The sequence below is a fragment of the Fringilla coelebs genome (assembly GCF_963513975.1).
Source record: "Fringilla coelebs genome assembly, chromosome: 13".
Classification (NCBI taxonomy): Eukaryota; Metazoa; Chordata; class Aves; order Passeriformes; family Fringillidae; genus Fringilla; species Fringilla coelebs.
The window spans coordinates 8029865-8049452 of record NC_140039.1 but is presented as its reverse complement, the minus strand read 5'-3'; the positions used below and the strand labels follow the sequence as shown (position 1 = coordinate 8049452).

Here is a 19588-nt window from a genome sequence, read left to right as displayed (position 1 = left end):
CCTCGGTGGCGCGGTCCCCCGGGGGTGTCCCCTCCCTGCCGCCCTAATGCCCGGCACCATTCGCTTCCTGTCTGGGTTTTGCTGGGGATTTCGGCTGGGCCAAGCCCCTCAGACTGCGGGATTTGTGCTTTTGAAAGAGTCACGGTGCCTAATCCGGCAAATTCCGTGGCACAGCCTGGCCGAGGGAAAGCCAGGGCTGTCCCCCTCCGCAGTGGGAATGACCTCTCCGTCCTCCCAAAAAGTGGCACAGATGTGGTTTGACTCTCACCTCTTCACAGCTCTTGGCGACAGCCTTGGAAATACTGATGTGGGAAGCCAAACCCCCCAGGTTTTGCACTGAAAAAAGCTTCTGTGTGGATGGATTCCCCCTTCCTTGGGGTCTGGCAGCCCTCAGCCTGCACTGCCCAGGGAGGGCACCTGTGCAGAGCCTTGCCCCAGGACTCCTGCCCTCCTGCCCATCCACCTTTCAGCGCGGGCAGGGACATCCCCCGAGGGATGATGTGCAGAGCCCACCCTTCTACAGCTCCAGCCCCTGGAGAAACCAGGGCACTGGGGCTGGAGGAAGGCTTTGGGGAGAGTTTTGAAGAGTGTTGATGTTCTCAGCGCTACCCTGTGGCATGGAAAGGCAGCCCGAGACTTGAAATTCCTCCTGCTGGCTTAAGGGGAGCCCAGGGTGATAGTTCTGGGGGAGCTCAGCTCCTCTGGAGCTGCTTCAGACAACACTTCAGTGCTCAGCTGGAGGCTGCTGGTTGGCTGTGCTGTCTTGGGCCAGCAAAAAGAGTTTTTTGGTGCTGTGTGGCAACCAGAGAGTGTATTGGTACTTTGTTGGGGGGGTTTTGTTTAGGTTTTTTTGCCGGGGGAGGGAGGGGGAGTGGCGGTGTTGGTGTGTTTTTTTAAAATTTGTTTGGTTTGGTTTTGGGTTTTTTTTTTGTTTGTTTGGTTTGGGTTGTTTTTTCTTTTAGCTAGAAGACCCTTCCCTTCTCAGTCTGGGCTGTACTGCATGAGCCTGCACCCACCACCCATTCTCGCCTGCCCCAGGCACTGCTCCAGCTCTCCCATCCCGTGGATGCCAGAATCGCTGCTGGGATGTGAGCAGAAAGGCAGGAGGAGAGGAGGTGGCACAAACAGCCCTTTCTGCTGGCCACCACTTGGCTTCATCCCCAGCACTGCTTGGGTGGGCTCCCAGGGGAGCTTGCCCTGGTTGCCCCCCACCCCTGAATGTGGGGTTGTGCCAGCGCTGCTCTCTGAGTGTTCACTGAGGAACAGCTCCCTGCTTTCCCTCCACCCACATCCACCTCCTTAGAGCAGGATCCACACTTGTTCACGTTCGTGCCTGGTCCCCTGTCAAGAGCTCCTGCAGGCAGCCAGGAGCTGCTCCTAATGGGCTGCCAGGGGATTTGGGATCTGACAGCTGGGTGCTGACAGCTCCCTGCGACTGCTCGCTCCAGCTGCTGGGCCCTCCTCTCCCTGGTAAGATGGAGAAGGATGCTCTGACTCCACAGGGAGGAGGCTGGCTCCTTTTTCTCCCTTCACCAGGTGTTTGTGATGGTGCTGGAGAGTTGTGGTACCCACTGCCTTAGTGGGGCTGGTAAAGCCCTGGGGGGGGACAATGGTGGTACAAGCAGAGGGATCCCAGGCTGGAGGAGCTTCTGCAGGGTGATGCTCCCAGCAGGGCTCTGTGAGAGGGGAGGAGGTCTGGGTGTTGCACAGAGCAAGTCCTGTCGCAGCTCCTAGCAGGGAGTTGGGATGGGAGGCCCTTGTTAGCTGGGAGCGCTGGGAGCGAGTGCTGACACCTCCTGGGGCTCCCACTGCAGCAGCTCTGGGGCCTCCTAAGCTTTCTCCTGGCTGACACATCTCCTCTCTTCTCTGTTCGATGCAGGGCTCCTGTGTCTCCCCACACACCCCATACAGGGGCTGGGGGGAATCCTGGGGCTCCCTGGGGTCCGGCTCCATCCCGGCGGGGCCGTGGCAGCCCAGGCAGAGGGACTGTCCCGTCGTCCTCCAGCACGGAGCATCTCCCAGCCTGCCGTCTTGTATGGCTTTTTATTCCTATGTGATTATACATCCCACTTCATATAGGGATTGAAGCCGTGCACTACGCCGGGCTCTGCGGCAGAGAGCAGCCCCTGTGCCACGGGAGCCGGCCCCGGAGGAGCCACCAGAGCTGTCCCCAGGGTGCTGGAGGAGGACTGCTGGCCTCAGCCTGGACTCCATCCTGCATCCCAGGCTCCCCAGCCCTCTTGGGATGCAGGTGAGGGGTGCCAAGCTGCTTTGGGGTGAAGCCAGCACAAGCCCACTCCTTGCATTGCACCCCCTTGCAAGGGTGGGCCCGGTTCTGCACCACATCTGCTGTGGAGAGCCCCAGTGACTGCACTGGTGGGCTGATCCCTGGGGAATCTGCTGCTTTGGTTTTGTCCCCGACTATCCTGGGATACGCAGCATCTGCGTGCAGGCACTGCCAGCAGCACAGGGGAGGAAGAAGAGGAAAAAGATGCTGAGGAATGGCCACGACAGCAAGGGCTGCCCCAGGCACGATGCTCTTCAGGGTTTCTCAAGAGGCCTCAGCCACTCTTTCAAGGTTTGTGTTATATCTGTCACATTAGCAAAAATGGTGAAAATTGTGGCTTGTGGAGGAGATGAAAGGCAGCCCCTTCCAATGCCTCCATAAAGGAAGGGCCCCATTAACACCTAGTGAATTATTGGCCATTAATCAGGCTCTGTGCAAAATAAAACCATCCACATTTATCATTATTGGATCCTTAATGAAGTGATAATGGGAATGCTGGGGAGCTGTGATATTAATGTCTTCTAAGAGGCAAGAGCAGAGCCAAGGGCGGCAGCCAAGATTTTTAATTTACTGCCAGAAGCTCGTGCTGTTAATAACGCTGTTACTTCTCCCGGCCGTTAGCACTGTTTGGCTACGAGCTGCCGACTTAGGAGAGCAAATCAACCCTGAACATACCCAGACTTTATTCACCTGCTCCCCACACAGCATCTGAGCCCGTGTTTCCCACCCAGGGTCCCTGTGTCCCCTGCCATGTGTAGGGATATGGCCAGGGAGCTGCTGGCCATCTTCACCCACCTGACTCCCTTCTGAAGGCTGGCTGGTGTAGAAAGTTTTGCTTTTCTGATAAAAAGGAAAGGGACTGTGAGCGTCAAGCCCCAGTGTCTCTTACTGTCCTCACTCTCTGTGTGACTTTTCTCCTTAGGCACAAGCACCCAGAGCCAGGGTGGCACGGAGCTGGTCCCAGCACAGCCCACACGCTGGGGTTGCTTGGTGTGACTGCAGCCACCACACTCTGGTGTCTTCATTTGCACAGCTTTACTCCCATGAGGCCTATATCCCATCCAGGACAGCAAGGACAAGCTGCAAAGCCCTGCTCAGCTGTGGTGACTCACTTGAGTTCCCAATGGGAAAGTCATTGCTCCTGCCAAGCCCTGCCAGCCCAGAGGCAAATCATTACCAGGCGGGTAAGCGATGCTCTCGTGTCTTAAGATTTGTGTTATCTCACAAATCTTGTTAAACCTGGCCAGTGGGGCCCAAAGGTATGTTGGCTCATGCATGGGGCCTTTTGACCTTTTGTGTGAAGGGACTGCAGGTCAGAGGGAGCTGGTCTTGGGTTGGAACCATAGCAGACAATTCCCTGCTGAGCACTGTCCAGAGAAATAAGATGCTGCTTTGTCTGTGAGGGCTGAGCACACTCCTTTTGTCCCTAGGCAGAAGTTGCACAGGGTCCACCAAAGCAACCCCTTGGAAATGGAGCTTTGAGTTATCCAGGTAGAAGCATCAGAGAAGTATTTCTGTAGCCTGGGTGTTCTTGCTGAACCTCCCCCTGGCCTGTTATCTCCTCATTAGGAAAGAAAGAACAAGAACAAAAATTCATATATGGCAGCCAAGCAAAGGTAGATGGGAAATGCACTTCAAACAGCTCTATCCTTTCAACAGACCTTTTATTAGACTTCTCTCCTCCCCAACACACACTCTTTAATCGTTATGAAAAGCCACCATTCAGGAAGCAAGGACACTGCTCGGGCTACCTGGAGTAGGCATTTCCCAGGAGAAGCCAGCCAGCACTAGCCCAAGGTCTTCTGGAATTGGCTGGGAGGCAGCACAAGCAGCAGCTCGAAGTCCAGGATGGTGCTCAGCCAGTGTGGCAGAGCTGTGGGCAGGGGTTTATGGTGGCCCTGTGGCAGTGTGCCCAGGCTGGCACACTGGACTGCTGCTGAAGTGGCCCTTCTGCCAGGCACCCCAGCCCAAAAAGGAGTCACTCTGCATTCTGCTGGAGCAGAATGGCCCAGGGAGCCCCCAGCACCCTGTGGAACCAGCAGAATGGCCCAGGGAGCCCCCAGCATGCTGTGGAGCCAGCAGAATGGCCCAGGGAGCCCCCCAGCACCCTGTGGAGCCAGCAGAATGGCCCAGGGAGCCCCCAGCACCCTGTGGAGCCAGCAGAATGGCCCAGGGAGCCCCCAGCACCCTGTGGAGCCAGCAGAATGGCCCAGGGAGCCCCCAGCACCCTGTGGAGCCAGCAGAATGGCCCAGGGAGCACCCAGCACGGTGTGGAGCCAGCAGAATGGCCCAGGGAGCCCCCAGCACGCTGTGGAGCCAGCTTCACCCAGCTGTCCTGGCTGCAGCCCACACTTGTGGCTGTGTGGCTGCCCGTGTTAGTGCCCCTGTGGAGCTGCCCTGCTGGGCACAGAGCAGGCGACCTGCCAGCAACCTCTGGAGAAAAACACAGGGCACAAAGCAGCTTCTCCTGCACAACCACCCCCTGACATTACGGGGGCACAGCAAGCTCTGTAACGCTTGGCAGATTTTCCCCAGCAGATCTCGGAGCTGTTTGCCACTGTGAGCAAGTTCAGGCATGTTACAAAAGACCTTCAGACTCTGAGGACAAATGAGATGCGTGGATGAGTTTGAACCACCGGGCAAGAGTGGGGTTTTGAAATTCCCAGGGTTGTGCCTTATTCTGAGCCTGGGCTGTAGCCCAGACAGTCCAGCTGCCAGCCTGGCATCGACACCAGGCCCCATGATGGTCCTGCTGATATCCCTACTTGTTAGATACTGGCTTCAAAACCAAAATAGGAGGTTTTGCATCCTCCTCAAAACCCCACCCTCTGATCCACCTTGAAGTGGGGTGCAGAACAAGTGAGTGTTCAGTGAGACAGCAGAGGGTGTTGGCACAACGGTGTATTTATGTCACGAGATGAGATCAGCCACACGGAGTAGGTCGGTCTGTCTGGAAAGAGTCTGAGTCAAGCGTGTCCTATTACATTAGAGCTGGATTTTCAAAGGAGCTCAGCTCCCACTTAGGCTCTGTAACAAACAGACGGATATTCAAAAGGAGTTGGACGTGCTGGGTCATACTGGCTGCTGAGCTAAAGCCCTTTGAATATCCAGCCAAACCGTCAGTGTGCCTGTTGCTGCAGGCAAAGCCCTCCTGAAATCCAGCCCCACTGTGAGCTCCATGTCCTGGGAAACCAAGCTCATCTCTGCTCTCCCACATACCACACTGCAGTAGGTGACAAAAACGTGATAACCACCGTGTCCTCTGCATGTGGGGGGAGCAGCTCCCTGTCAGAGCACAGCTCTGGCATATCTGCCCTTTGATCAACTCAGCAGCATGGGTCAGGAGAGCTGAGCACGAAGGTTTCCTTGTCTTTTGTTCTATGGAATTAGCAGAGTTAATCAGAATGACAGCAACTTCTGCCTCAGTGCAGAGGAAAGGTCAGTGGCTCAGGCTGGATGCACGACAGTTTTCTAGACAGTTGGAAAACAACACCATGAAAGCTCATAGCATACATGCTGCTGGCACAGAGGCTCTCCCAACAGGGACCAGCAGGGAAGATGCTACTGTGGAGGGAAGGAGGCTGGAGGAGGACTCCACACAGCTGGCTTGTCACTGCACTTCTTTCATCCCCATCCTGACGCTGTACAGTGAGGGTATGTTGTCTTCTTTGTCACTGTGCACTGCTTGTGTCACCCAGCCAGTATCAAGAACTTTTCTCTGCCAACATGCATCTTAGCCACGCTCCTGGGTGTGCATCCTGCAGGGCCTGGGGTCTCTGTCATCTCAGTACCCTGGTGTGGGAAGAGCTGCAGGGCACTGTGCTGGCATGTGGAGCAGGTGCTGGGGGGCCCCTTCCACCACATCCCCCCAACACCTCCATGCTTCAGGTGAGCAGGCCTTGCTCTTAGAGCTTTTACATCCTTCAGTCACTGTAATTTGCTCCAGTGGACCCCTCAAACCCCACAGCTGAGCTGCTCTTTAGCTGGGGGCACTGGAAGTGCAACAGTGCAGCAAGGGCTCTCTATGGTAGCCCTGCCATGGCCTCAACTTCCCTACATCTCTTAAATTAACTATAGCTGAAGCAGTCACATGCCTTAAATCCAGTTTCCTTGTGTACAATGTGACCTCTTACCTTCCTCTGATCCCACCAATTACAAGTGCTTGTTTTTGCTGTGGATGTCCACTCATGTGTCTAATTAGTGGATTCTTTCTGTCAATGACACTAACAGCCTCAACAGCGAGCCCTAATTTAAGTAGTTTGCATTTGTCCACAGCATTGGTGCTTTCATTTACTCCTGCTCCTAATTAAGTGCATCTGGGTGTCTGCAGAGGGAGCTCTCATGATCTCTCCATGGCTCTAATTAAAATGGCCTGGATGTCCATGACATTGGTGCCTGTCAAGCCTGTCACCAGGAGGTGATGCCCACCTTGGAACTGGCTGAAGAACGTGTAGGAGTCATTGTTCCTGAGAAAAGCCTCCACATCCAGGCCCTCCTGAAGTGCCTCAGCCACCAGCGCTGGGCTGCAGAAGGCTCCTGCTGCCTCCGTTGGCCCATCCTGCCCATCTGTTCCCCCACTGAGGAAGAGGATCTCACACCTCCCTTGGGGGCTGCTGGCTCCTGTGGCCTGGGCCTTGTGCAGCCCCAGCCCCACACGCAGGGCCAGCTCCTGGTTTCTCCCTCCCCTGCCCGTTCCTTGGAGCTGGACCGTGGTTTCTCCACCAGCCAGGATGCAGACTGGTCTGTCGGGCCCTAACCCTTGCAGGGCCTGTAGAAACTCCTCCAGGTGCAAGCCTGGGATCTGCAGCTCTGCTGCCAGCTGCAGGAGATTGCCCCTCAGCTCGTCCCCCAGGGGCCCTTCTCCGGGGCTGCTGAAGCGCAGGCAGAGCAGCTGGATCAGCTGGCAGTACAGAGTGGCAACACGGCCCACTTCCCCCTGGACTGCCGCACTCAGCACCAGGGCTGCATAGCCCAGGCCCTCAGCCTGGCGCCTGGCCTCTTCCAAAGCCAGGGTGTTGGACCCAAGGATGATGTTGGAAACGTGGGAGTAGTTTTCCGGAGCAGTGGGCTTGGTGGGAGAGCTGGAGAGGACCATTTCCACTGACTTGGGCAGGTTGTGCAGCAGGTTGTACTTGGTGAGTATCTGAAGGCAGTCTTGGACACTGTGGGAGCTGGCAGCAGTGGGCCCACTCGCTATGATGTCCAGGGGGTCACCTATCACGTCAGACAGGATGAGACTCACCACCTATGGAAAGAAATGCCCACAGATTATTGTAGGAGGCAAAGACAGGTGACCACAAAAGAGCCCTGGCATAAGCACTGCTCTGAGTGCCATCCCCACATCAAAGCAGACGGAAACAGGGTAGGTCTTCACCCATTTTTAATTTATGGACCTGTGAGTGTCACCTTGCCCTTCTCAAACCCACAGATTTACAGTCCCCTTTGAAGCTGGACTATTATGTTGGAAGATGTAACCTGTGACACTGCACTTGTCAGGCCCAACCTCGTGTGAGTTCAGCAATGGGACATGCTGAGAACAGCCCTCAGGGGAGCCAAGGGTCAGAGCCAGCCTTGAAAGCACTGTGCTGAAGCACCAACACTTGGAAGTGCCTGCTGGGTGTGGGCTGGGGTCTGCAGAGTGGCATGATGGGATGGCTGATGTTTCTCAAGTCTGAATTCCCACTCTCCCAGCTCTGTCTCCCTGAGAGTTTCAGTCCAAAGTGAAATCTCAGCCAGAGAGTCCCAAAACAGTATGCAAAGTTGTTCACTCAGTATGGACAAAAACCTGGCAAGCTGATTAAACCTGTGTTTTGAGGGCAGATGGGTGATCTCTGGGCAAACAGGGGCTTTCTGTTGGTTACCCGTGCAGGATGTGCCAGCTGGGCCAGCCCTCCACCCTTCAGCACGGACAGAGTCTTCCGGACAATGTTCAGCTCCTGTATGGCAGCTCCTCGGAAAGCCAACAGCTTTGTGAGCTTCTCCTTCTCCTCGAGGAGGATGGGAGGGATGGGAGCAGGCAGTAGGGCTGATCCACCCCCTAGGATGCAGAAGAGATGGCAAGGACATCAGGATAGCAGGAGAAGGAGGACAAGGGAGAGCAGGGCTTTAGCCTTTTCTCTTCCCTCACCAGTGTCTGGAGGGAAGGCAGAGATGGTTGGGGACCTAAGCTAACATCTCTGGAGAATTCAGTCATCTTCAACAATGGGTTTCAATCACTGCTGTCCTGCACTCTCTGCAGTCAGCTACACTTCACCCAGGCAGTGTGAGCCTGGCTGGATGGGGGCACCACAAGCCTGCAGTGTGGTGGGGATGACAGAAGAGGGACAGCACCTACCCCCACCTCTGCACTGGGCTACAGCTGGGTCCTCACACTGATACTCAGGGGTTACCTGGGTGGCTGAGCAGGAAGCATGGCCTCCACAGCTCACACAGCAGCCAGTGCTGTGCACATGGGGACACTGCCTGCTTTGGTGGCTCCATTTATTCAGGACAGTGTGTAAAAACACTGGCTAGGGATGCAGCAAGATTGGAAACTGCTGAATTGCACTCATCTAGGCCTGGGAGGAAAGAAAAGGGGGGACAGTAATGCAAAGGACAAAGCACACTCTGAGTCCAGGGTGATAGCTTCACTGCTGAGAATTCTGTCTGATACAGGCAGGCATTGGAAATGTGAAAAAGAAGGCAAGGTTCTAATGGAAAAGTGGAATGGATTGAAAATACAGAGGAGAAAAGAGCAAGGTCTGTGCACAGAGTGAACGTGCACAGAAGTACAGCTGAATGCTACTGTCAAAATGCAAAGCCTGCTCAGAGGTTTGAGACAAATCAGCATCAATAAAACATGATGAGCAAGAAAAACAAATGCAAATGCCTGTGTTTCAGTCAATAGCCAGGGATCTAGCTGAGAGGCAGGAGCAGTTGGGGACCGGCTGCTGTGTGGGAGTGCACATGCATAGGGAGTCACAGCCACGGGGAGATCCTGTACAGGCTCCCTGAAGGGCTGAGGAGTCTCTTGGAGATCCCTGTAGCCAAAAGACAGGAGGAAGCCCAGGGGAATCCCCAGAAAGCACAGCTAGCTTCCAGTCACTTGGGTGTTTGCCTAATGGCACTGCTCTCTCTGTACTGGATCAGGCTTCAGGATCCACAGAGGAATAAACACCGAGCAGAGGAGACCAAGGCCTTTCTGCAGAGCTGCTCCAAGCCCCTGCATGCTTTTGCCCTGTGACACCCACTGAGCTCAGGATGAGGTGATGCCACTGCATCCCTCTGCTGCATCTTCTTACACAGCCCTGGATCTGGGGACAGCCTGGGGGCCACCAGCCAGGCCCTGGGGGTGTGCAGGGCTGCCCCCGCAAGGCATGCAGCTTACTGTGTGGTACCTGGAGGCCTCATTTCCACTGGCTGGGAAGGAGCCAAGCCCTGGGAAAGGTCAGTGCCAGATCTCAGCTTTCAGACTCACGCTCCTGCACAAAGGCTGAACATGCAAATCTACCAAGTGCTTGCTTCTCCAAGTCTGCATCCCCAAAGGTAAGGAGGGGGCAGGAAGAAAGTGTCTCCTTGCCAAGAGGTGGGAACAGCTGCCAGGCTGTGCCCAGAGGTGCCACTTCACAGTGGTGGCACAACTGCAGGACCCAGCCTGTGCAGCTCAGCCTCTTTCCAGTGCTGGGAGGCAGCAGCAGTGTCCGCTGCAGCAGCAGGAAGACCTGTGCTCTCCCTCGCTGCATGCCTGGAGAAAGGATGGCAGAAGGGAGAGGAAAAATCAGAGGTGCAAGTGTCTGTGCTAAAGGGGCTGGCACAGCACAGCACTCCCTTGCTGCAGGGTCAGGGGTGGGCAGGCAGCTGGGGGCCCTCAGCAGATCCCATTCCCTGGGATCCCCACACTACCTGAGATGAGCACAAGGAGCAGATCCTCTGCAGTCAGACCCTCAGCCAGCTCCTGGATGGCAATTGCTCCCTTCAGAGCCTCTGCATCTGGGAGGTTGTTCTTGGCACCTTCAATGACCTGGATTCTGCTGTGTGGCTTCAGCAGCATCTCCCTGGTGAGGTAAGAGAGGCAATTACACCATGGATCTGTGCACCCACACAGGCAGCCAGGCTGTCACCTGCAGGTGCCTGGTGTACCTACCAGTGGCATACAGTGAGTGGCCAGGACAGGCACATGGCCTTTTCTGAGTGTCTCTTCCCCACAGCCAGGGAGGCAGCACACCCAGCACAAGAGGTGGGCTGCATCACTGGTGTCACTGGGATGTGACGGTGGTCGAAGATGAGAGCGGTGGGGTGGATAGGGTGGGCAACAGAGCAAGGGCAGCTCAAAAGGACTTAAGGTGTTCACAGCAACATCCCACAGAGGGAAAATCTGGCAGCCTACACCCCTCTTTCCTGCTCCCCAAAATTGTCCAGAAACCATCCTTACTGCATTCCTGCTCGCTGCAGGCTCTCCTGGATCCCCAGCGGCACATTGATAATCCCCCGTGTGAGGTGGTCTCCCAGGATCTCTTCTGCTGCTGCAGCCATCCCCAGCACAGCTTTTCCAAAACCCACCAGGTACAGGTTCCTCTTCAGTGGAAAGGCCTGGCCCTTCACCAGCAGCTGAGGGCACCCATCTCCCTGGAGCTTCAGAGCCCTCCTCAGCATGGGAGCTGGGCGGACGGTGCCCAGAGCGCCACGGAACAGGGACAGTGCGTGCTCGCGGAGGGACATGGTGCACAGGCTGCCGGGGCTGAGCCACTCTGCGGTGTGGGGTGGGCTTCTCTACTCCCTGCCAGCACTGGCAAGGCATCAAGGGCTGAAACAGCCAGCAGCTTCCAACCTGCAAGGGAAAGTGAACATTTTTGCTAGTAGAAGAGACAGGGCTGTCACAGAAAGAACAGAGAGGTCAAAACACAAACCGTGGAACTCTAGCTCCTGTTTCCCCTAGATTAAGGTGTCATACAAGCAGCATTTTCTAACTTTTCCCCAGGCAGGAGGAAGGGAAGGACAGTGTCACATTCAAACTATCTGTCAGCTTGTGATTCCCCTGCAATCTCATCACCTCCTGCAGGGAAGGTGAGCTCTGCCAGCCAGCTTCTCCATCACTGTAGATTTGCTACTGGCAAGCCATCATTTCTATTTGCTTAGCGTTTGACACCTTTCCAAACTGTGGAAGCTGCTCTCTGTCCTGGAGAGAGCAGGGCGTCTGGGTGGAACAGCTTTTCACTACATTAACTCCCTTCCCCATGCTAGCCAAATGCTGATGTCATCCTCTGGCTGTGCATTGCCCCATGTGTCCCTGCAGCATCAGACACGGACTGAGGAGAAACAACAGCCTTGCTGGCTGCCTCATCCCTTGCTGCTGGTGGCCACAGAGCAACCAGTAATGAGGTTTCCTCACCAAACAGCAAATTAACACAAGGCTTAATTTACCTTTCTCTTTTACTCCTCATTATCCATTAAAATCACATTTAGAGCCCAAATAAGACTTCATATCCAGGCAAAGTGTCTGTGAAAGCCGTGTCTGTGAAAGCCCATTTGAGCTGCTCTCCACTGAGCATTAGCATTATCTGCAACAGATCTGTGCATGGACCAAAAGATCTCAGCTGCTCAAGGGCAGATACTTGTCTTGACAGAGGAAAGGTGGCCCCTGCCAGCACACACACATCTATTCCCTCCCAGCATTTCTCCTTCCTTCTGTCAACTGGCAGCAAATTCACTGCTGGTTTCTGAGGATCAAAGATCCTTGTGATCTGCATCTCTCCTGCTCATGGCATTTAAGGCAGGGTGCCAGGAGGCTGAAGCAGCCAGGGCAACACACTTGATCACAGATCCATTGAAATTCCCTGAGAGAGAGTTAATCCTCTCTCAAGTAAGTGGATGTGTTTTGTGCAAGGGCTTCTTTTAGGAGCGCTCAGGAGTCCAGAGGTCTCTTTGTCCTGACACTCCCTAGCATTGCAAGGTGTTAATCATTAAGCTGGACAAGCTTTTCAACAGCTCCTCTGGGTCTAAATATGCCCTTATTTTGCTGCAGGGACCCAAAAGATCTACAAAGAAAACCTCTATACACCTTCTCAGGCATTGAAACTTGGAACACTCTGAAATCTTGGGACAAGGGACTTGTAGGTAAGGCTATACAGAGAATCAAAAGTTTGTCAGAGAAAGAACCCCAAGAATCACTGAAGTGGGAGAAGACCCGTAAGAACAAGGCTAGCAATAAACCATTAATTGCTTAGGAGAACAGATTTTAAAGCCAAAAGCCGAGGCACATTAACTACCTATGTGTACTTCCTTTAGGTGCTGGTCAGAAGGACTGGCTTTTCAACTACTAGGAGACAGGAGAACAAAAGACAGGGTGCCCTGACCACTTTATTACTAGACTCTTAAACCACTGACCCCACTTCAGTGAGGGCCAGAGTAACTGTGCTGACCGCAGTGAAGTCAGCCCTGCACCTCTCAGGAACTGAGATAAGCATCTCTGCTCCCAGCAGGTCTCTGATTCACCTGGCCCTGGGCACAGCAATCAGAGGAAGGTGCTACAAAGCAGAGGTGCATCACACCCAGGTCACCCCGTGTGAGCTGCAACACAGGGTTTGCAAGAATGACTGGAGAAGAAAAGCTTAAAAGGAGCCAGGGGAGTTTAAGAAAATAAAGCCCCAAAGTTTTTAACAGGCTTTGTCTCTGCCTTGATGTTTCTGTGCGCCGCTGACCCTGAAGCCCGGGGAAATTGAGCACAAGCAGACCTGCAGCCGTGGCTCCTGTCACACGTGCCCTCCTGGCAGCCCCGTCCTGCTCCAGCTCCAGACACCACACAGCAGGCGTGAGTTCTTTAAAGGCAATCCTCTCCTACTGGAGGTGGAAAAACTAAATGCCAGCTTAACTCATCTGGCACTTGTGTACATACTGCTAATGCTTACTCTGGAAAGCATTTCAGTACAATAGCAGGCATGTAATCTGTTTTCTGCACTCTGAACTCAGATTATATTTTAACCATTGAGGCCTGATCCAGAGTCTGTGGAAGCCAGCAAGCACCTTTCTACTGCATCTCAGGATTTTGGGGTCCACTGCCTGACACTGATCTCAGAGCACAGGTGTAAGGGCAGAATAAATACAGTGTAAAAAACCCCCTTGCACTCAAGAGGTTATCCAACTTTATGCCAGTGCAACAGAAAGCTGAATTTGGCACAGATCCATTTGCTTTGCATGTCTCAGTGTGTGACTCTGCTCCTTGTCAGCTCTGATTAGACACACAGGCTCACCAGAGACTCCCCTTGGAATGGGGGTGCTGCTAATGATACCACAAATCCCTTTTTATGTAATTTATTTATACAGTCTCAGGCACTGGGTACCAAATGTCATCAGGGAACAGCTATAAATCAGTGCTATGAAATCCACTGTAGATATTAAAAAAAATAAAACTCCTACTCATTTTACTAAGGCTTTAAAACAAGATCAAGAGAACTGAATATCACCCCAAAACACAGGCAGTTGTGGAAAGAAAAATAACCCAAATGGCAGCTCTCATGCTCCCTCCCCGGATGGTGGGTTTAGAAGTGGTGTAATTGCCTGTTAACTGCTACATATTGCACGAGGGGAAATTACACCCTCACATCCCTGCATTTTCCTCTTCCCACTGCTGGCTGTGAGGAATCTGGGCTGGGAGAAGGGGCTGATGATGTGACTCATATTACTTCATGCACTAATCTTAGTTTCCCAGTTTCTCAGGAAAACCACTTAAGGATGAATGAGCCCCCTTCAGATATATGGATATAAGGTGACAGGCACAAGGAGGTTCAGGTTTCACACCTTCCCTTTGTCCCTGGTTGGGGTAATTTGGAGTTGGGATACAGACAGTCTTTTGAAAAGTTTCCTGTAAGTTTGTACTAAGCTTAGGATGAAAATGATGCTAAGAATTGCCTGTTCCAAAGAGAGCTGGAGGATTGTAAGGGGTTTAGATTAATCCCCTTTAAATGAAAACTTCCTCAGCTTTCATTCATGAATAATCTACGCACTTATAATAATCTACACACACCATTACAAGCCCTTTCTTCAGAGGGCTCCTCCTAAGCCTGTAGAAATTTCCACTGTTAGCTCTCACACCATAATACAGCAAAACCCCAGCTTCTCATTTTCACCTTCTCTGGGAAAGAGGGAGGGGAAGGAGCTGGGCTGTGATAAAATACAGGCAAAACGCTCGTTTGCATTACCTTTCATTAACTTTTTAATTAAAGCAATTCTGCAGGCAAGGAGCCAAAGTCAGAGGGAGACAGAAAGAATCCAGCAGTAGAGGCAGAAATGTGGTAAAGCTGCCAAGTAAATTGGATGGTGGCAAGAGACCAAAAGCATGGACATAGCAGGGCAGAGTCTGAGCCATAAACTTGGAGGCACACTGGGGAAGAAAACAGTGAACAAATGAGCTGGCCATGCCCATGCAGTGAGAAAAATGAGCCAGCACCTCACTCCATGGCAGGTACTTGAAAGCTAGAAAAATACTCCTTTCTAGGGGCCAGTCTGCCATCATTGGGCAGAGCTGAGCTGTTCCAGGTGCTGTGGTTGGAGATTTGCTCAAGGATTTGCATCTTGGGCTTGTGGTTTTCTTGAAGTTGCAGCAATTGAGCTTATTGCAGGCCAACCCAACCACACAGACATCCTGAGCATTTCAGGTGCTGTGAGATCAGAGGATGCTGTGCCAGAATGCATGATTTAACTGAGAACTTCAGGGACCTAGGTTACTTTACTTTCAATACTGTCAGGATGCCTCTGGATTTCCTCCAGGACTGGTGGCTGGCACACCTTGAACAGGGTCAGCTTCAAAATCCCCGAGGGGCTAGGAAAATCTTTGAGATAGCACTGGATCAAAACCCAGTTGCTGGAGGATAATTTTGAGCTCAAGCTCTAAGAGATAGATTACAGTAGTAAACTCCCAGACACAGCAAGTTTTAGCAGTGTCTCTTGTTCCTCGTTTTTCTTGCTGCGTGACTTTTTTCTGGCCTCTCGGCATGTAAATTACTGACAGACTCACCAAGGCTCCTTGCTTCCATTTCTCCTGCATCACCAGGGGAATTTACCTATGAAGTACAACAAAGTGGAGATTTTACTGCCTTAAACTCCCTCGTTCCCACTTACTGACACATCTCCTCTATCATTTGATATATCAACTTTAATTTGCCTGGTGAGCCCTGCTCAAACCCAAGCTTGCTGCTCCACATGGTCCCAAAAGCATTACAAGAAAATTTTCCAGGAGATGCACTAAACCCAGGAGGGAAACAACGCACTGAAGGCTTGTTCCAAGTGACTATTCTGGGAGGATTAGATGGGGGATTTTTCAAGACTAATCTCTTTAAATGAAAATTTCAGAATTTGATTAATTTTTTAATCTGCACATGGATTTGCATAAAATTACTGCACTGCCTCATTCACATTTGGCAAAAGAGAAAATGTCTGCAGCAAGGATGGGCAGCTATGAAGGGTCCAGTGCATGAGTGGGTGTGCAGGGAGAGGGTGAGGGGCCCTTTGCCTCCTCTCACTTCAGTGCTCCTGCAGCCATAACTGGGAAAAAGTATGAGGGTAGTCAGCAGCAGTATGATGAGACCAGAGGGCTTGCCAGGCAGGCAAGGGAGAAAGTAGGATGGAGCCTGGATACCTTTGTTTTAAGAATATGCTGAGCTCTGGGAAACCCAGGAGTCCTAGTTTCCAGTACATGGCTTTCTATATGTTGCTTGGAAAAGAAATATGTTGCTCTCATGACTGATTTACTCACCAGGAAAGTGTCAACAGGGTCTCTTTGCCTTTGATGGGGAATGTGGCTTAAGGCCAAACACAGGGAAGATAAGTGTTCTATTCAGCATTTTATATATATAGATAAGTATCATTAGCAAAAAAAAAATTAACTGGATTTGACATATGCATCTTACTAGTTTTTCTAGGTCACACTCCCTTCACTCCCTATATACCTTTTGGAAATGATTTTCCCATGCTCTGGGGATTGCAAGGAAGAAAAAATTTTCACTAAAAATTCTTCTGTAGCTCAACACAGAACACTACTACCCTGAAGCCAAACCCATGCCAAGTCTACTTCCTTTCATGCTGTAATTTCTCAAGCTCCCTATTCTGAGTCAACTTGCCATCAAAGATGAGAGTCATTTAAAATCCAGGGAAGGATCACAGTATTCTAGAGAAGATGAAAAGCTGTGAGCCTTGAGGACTGGAATAGTAGAAAGGGGTTGAAATCCAGTGCTGCGAAATACAAGGTCATGGTCTTTGGGATTAATAGCAGAAAATTATGAGCTCCTCAGCTGGAAATAACATAAGAGGAGAAAGGGCCAGGAATCTTAATCAGTCACAGGATGACAATTACAGCTGCCCTCTGGGCTGAGACAAGAGGCTGTGGGGAATGTGGAAAGCAGCAGATGTGAACTGCCTGGACTTTGCTGAGGTTTTTGACATCATTCCTGTAAGCACGCTGGAGGGTGGGCTGGGCAATCAGAGCTGGAAACCAGCCTGACCATTGGGCTCAGAGGGCAGAAAGCAGTGGCTCGGGGTCCAGCCGACATCTGGTAATCCACAGGGACTCTGCTGGTGTTTGTGCTGCCCCACGGCGTCATGAGTGACCCGGAGAGTAGCACAGAGCGCTCAGTTTGGGGAACTGCTGATGGAGGCACCTTCCAGAGGAGCTGTGATAAACTCAAGGTCAGGGCCCACAGAAACCTCAGGGCACTCAGCAGGGAGAAGTGTGAATTTTTGCTGCTGAGCAAGCACAAGTCCCTGTGTTTTGCAGGTTCCATGGTATATCTAATACAGAAATGCATAGGTAGAATAACTGCATTTGATCGATATTACTCAAGCAGCAATTAAACATTTTTTCCATTAACTAATTTTGCAAGGGCATTATCCATAATTCCTACTTAATATGACATTTTTCTAGGAGATCCAATTATCCTGCCAGCTAAATTCCAGCTTGGTATAAACTGACAAACTAAGTTCCAACGATTAGGAAGAAAGGCAGAAGAATAAAAAGGAAGTGACAAAATATCAAATCAACAACCCACGGTGTTATACAACTCTAAAACTTAGCTAAGTATTGTAGGTGTTTTGAAGTAAATTGTCTTATGATGTTATTGGTGAGTCACCTCCGGGCCTGCAGGAGATAATCTAGGCTCTGATCCTGCAATTTAGAGTGTGCAGGAGGCACGACATTCCCAGCTTTTGTAAAAGCTCTTATCGCAGGAAAATAAATCAGTTGTGGGTTTTGAACTGGCCTAACAAAAGGGCAGCTGACCCCGAGACCCTCAGGAGGAATGAGGGCGTGTTTTGGTATCCCTGGACTCCCCTGTGAAAGTCTTGACTTTGTTTCAAAGTAAAGAAGGTAAATCATTCTGAGGAGCCAAACCCACCACAGTGTGAAAGGATGAGATCATTAAACATGTAAGAAGGAGCTCCAGCAAGCAAACAGCAAGGGCAAGGACTCTGAGTAAAGAAACAATTAACTAAATCAGACAAAAATAAATGCACACAAAATAATTCAGCCCGTTTGAAGGACATGCAGAGCTTTAACAGTCCTTGGACTTGCTGAGGTTTGACCACAGGAGGGCAACAGGATCCAAAAGCAAAATCAAACTCTATTCTGGACACCTTGAGAGGAAATGCAATTAATGTTCAGGACAGCATCTACAGTTGGTTTTTTTTTTGTTTTGATTGTGAGTTTCTGGGGGACTAAAGTGACAAGATCTGGTTTCTAAATTTAAAATAGCAGAAAACTTCATGGGGTGAGATTTTCACAGCTACTCATACTCCAAGAGCAGCTTTTTAAGGTAAGAAATACACAAAAACATGCACACTGAGCCTGTCATCAGGTTTTGTGATAGAAAAAAGCAGTTCCAAGGTGTGTGTATTGGAGCAGCATCCTCAAAAGCCACGGTGTGTTGCTCAAAGGCTTAAGTGTGTGCTGCCCACCTTTACCTGAGAGCCTACGTGGTGTAGGAGCACGGTGCTACAGCTGTGGTCATGCTGTATTATTGCCAACAAGTTTTTAGAGGAATAAAACTGTGGGAAATAAAACTGTGCAATAGCTGGACTGAAAGGGGGAAGGGTGAGAAAGTGATCTCAGTGTATTTCAAAGGAGAGGGAGCTGACTGACACTCCTTGGCCACGCTGGGCTGCCCCGAGGCTGTTCCTGCCCAAGCTCTGCGAGATGCTGGCACAGCACAAAATCACCTGTGTTGGAAATGAACCCTGAGACATCGAGTCCAACCTATGGCCCAGCACCACCGTGCCACCCAGACCCCATATGGCCACAGCCAGGCTTTCCTGAACGCCTCCAGTGACAGTGACCTCACAACTCCCTGAGCAGCCCACTCCAGCGTCTAAGCACCCTTGCTGTGAAGAAATTCTTCCCGATGGCCAACCTAAACCTCCCCAGGCACAGATTAAGGCTGTGTCCTCTTGACCTGCCAGTGGTTAGCTGGCCAAGCCCCACCGGGCTACAACCGCCTTTTGGGGAGCTGCAGAGAGCCGTACGGGCACCCCTGAGCCTCCTTTTCCGCAGGGTAAACACACAGAGCTCTCTCAGCCGCTCCTCACATGATGGTGCTCCACAGCCTTCCCCAGCTCTGCTGCCCTTCTCTGGACCTGCTCCACTATTTCAATGTCCTTCCTGAACTGCGAGGCCCAGAACTGGACGCAGCACTCAAAGCGTGCCCTCACCAGTGCCCAGGGCAGGGAGACAACCAGTGCCCTGCTCCTGCTGGCCACACTATGGCTGATACAGGCCAGGTGCCACTGGCCCTCTTGGCCACCCGGGCACGCCTGGGCTCATGTTCAGCCGGCTGCCGACCAGTTCATGTCTCTCTAGTTTCCACTAGAAACTCCGAAAAACGCCTTAAATCGACATCACACGGGGACTATCCCGCACAGGGCGCGGCTGTCCCGCGCTCTCCGCGTCCCCTCACGGCCTGCAGCACCGCCAGCCCGCCCTACCCCGCACCGGAAGTGACGCGCTCCCGCCGGCGCGAAGCCATTGCCCGTTCTACGGGATGACGTCATGCCCTCAACCCGGCCCCCTACGCCTCAATCGGCACGGACGGGCGGGTGGGTAAAGAGCGGATAACGAACCCCGGCCCCTCCACAGCCGCCCGGCCCTGCCCTGCGCAGCCCCTTCCCACCTCGGGCCCCGGGAGCGGCGAGGACGGTGATAGATGCTGGCAATCACGGCGGGCCGGGAGCGCGCAGGCCTTTCTGCTCTTCCTGCCACACTCAATATGGCCGCCGGACACCCCGCCCTCCCCCGTCCCAGCGGCCCCTGCGCACTCCCCCCCTCAGCACCCCCCGTTCCCAGGG

General features: G+C 52.4%; 1 protein-coding gene across 1 annotated transcript; it reads right to left on the bottom strand.

Annotated features, from left to right (window-relative positions):
- Positions 1–6562: 6562 nt before the first annotated feature.
- GLYCTK (glycerate kinase) lies at positions 6563–19501 on the bottom strand. Its single transcript, XM_084214363.1, has 5 exons — positions 19414–19501; positions 10698–11093; positions 10169–10320; positions 8149–8324; positions 6563–7532 (listed from the first exon to the last, which is right to left on the bottom strand). Exons 2-5 carry the CDS (start codon positions 10982–10984, stop codon positions 6627–6629), a joined length of 1521 nt encoding a protein of 506 aa, XP_084070489.1. The 5' UTR covers positions 10985–11093; positions 19414–19501; the 3' UTR covers positions 6563–6626.
- Positions 19502–19588: the final 87 nt, after the last annotated feature.

What these genes read in the sequence shown, in the direction of transcription:
- GLYCTK (XM_084214363.1), bottom strand. Translation starts at nt 10,984, where the DNA reads ATGTCCCTCCGCGAGCACGCACTGTCCCTGTTCCGTGGCGCTCTGGGC. An exon ending in CTGCAGCGAGCAGGAATGCA is followed by an intron (nt 10,321 to 10,697) that starts GTAAGGATGGTT and finishes TTACCTCACCAG; the next exon opens with GGAGATGCTGCTGAAGCCAC. An exon ending in GCTCCTTGTGCTCATCTCAG is followed by an intron (nt 8,325 to 10,168) that starts GTAGTGTGGGGA and finishes TCTGCATCCTAG; the next exon opens with GGGGTGGATCAGCCCTACTG.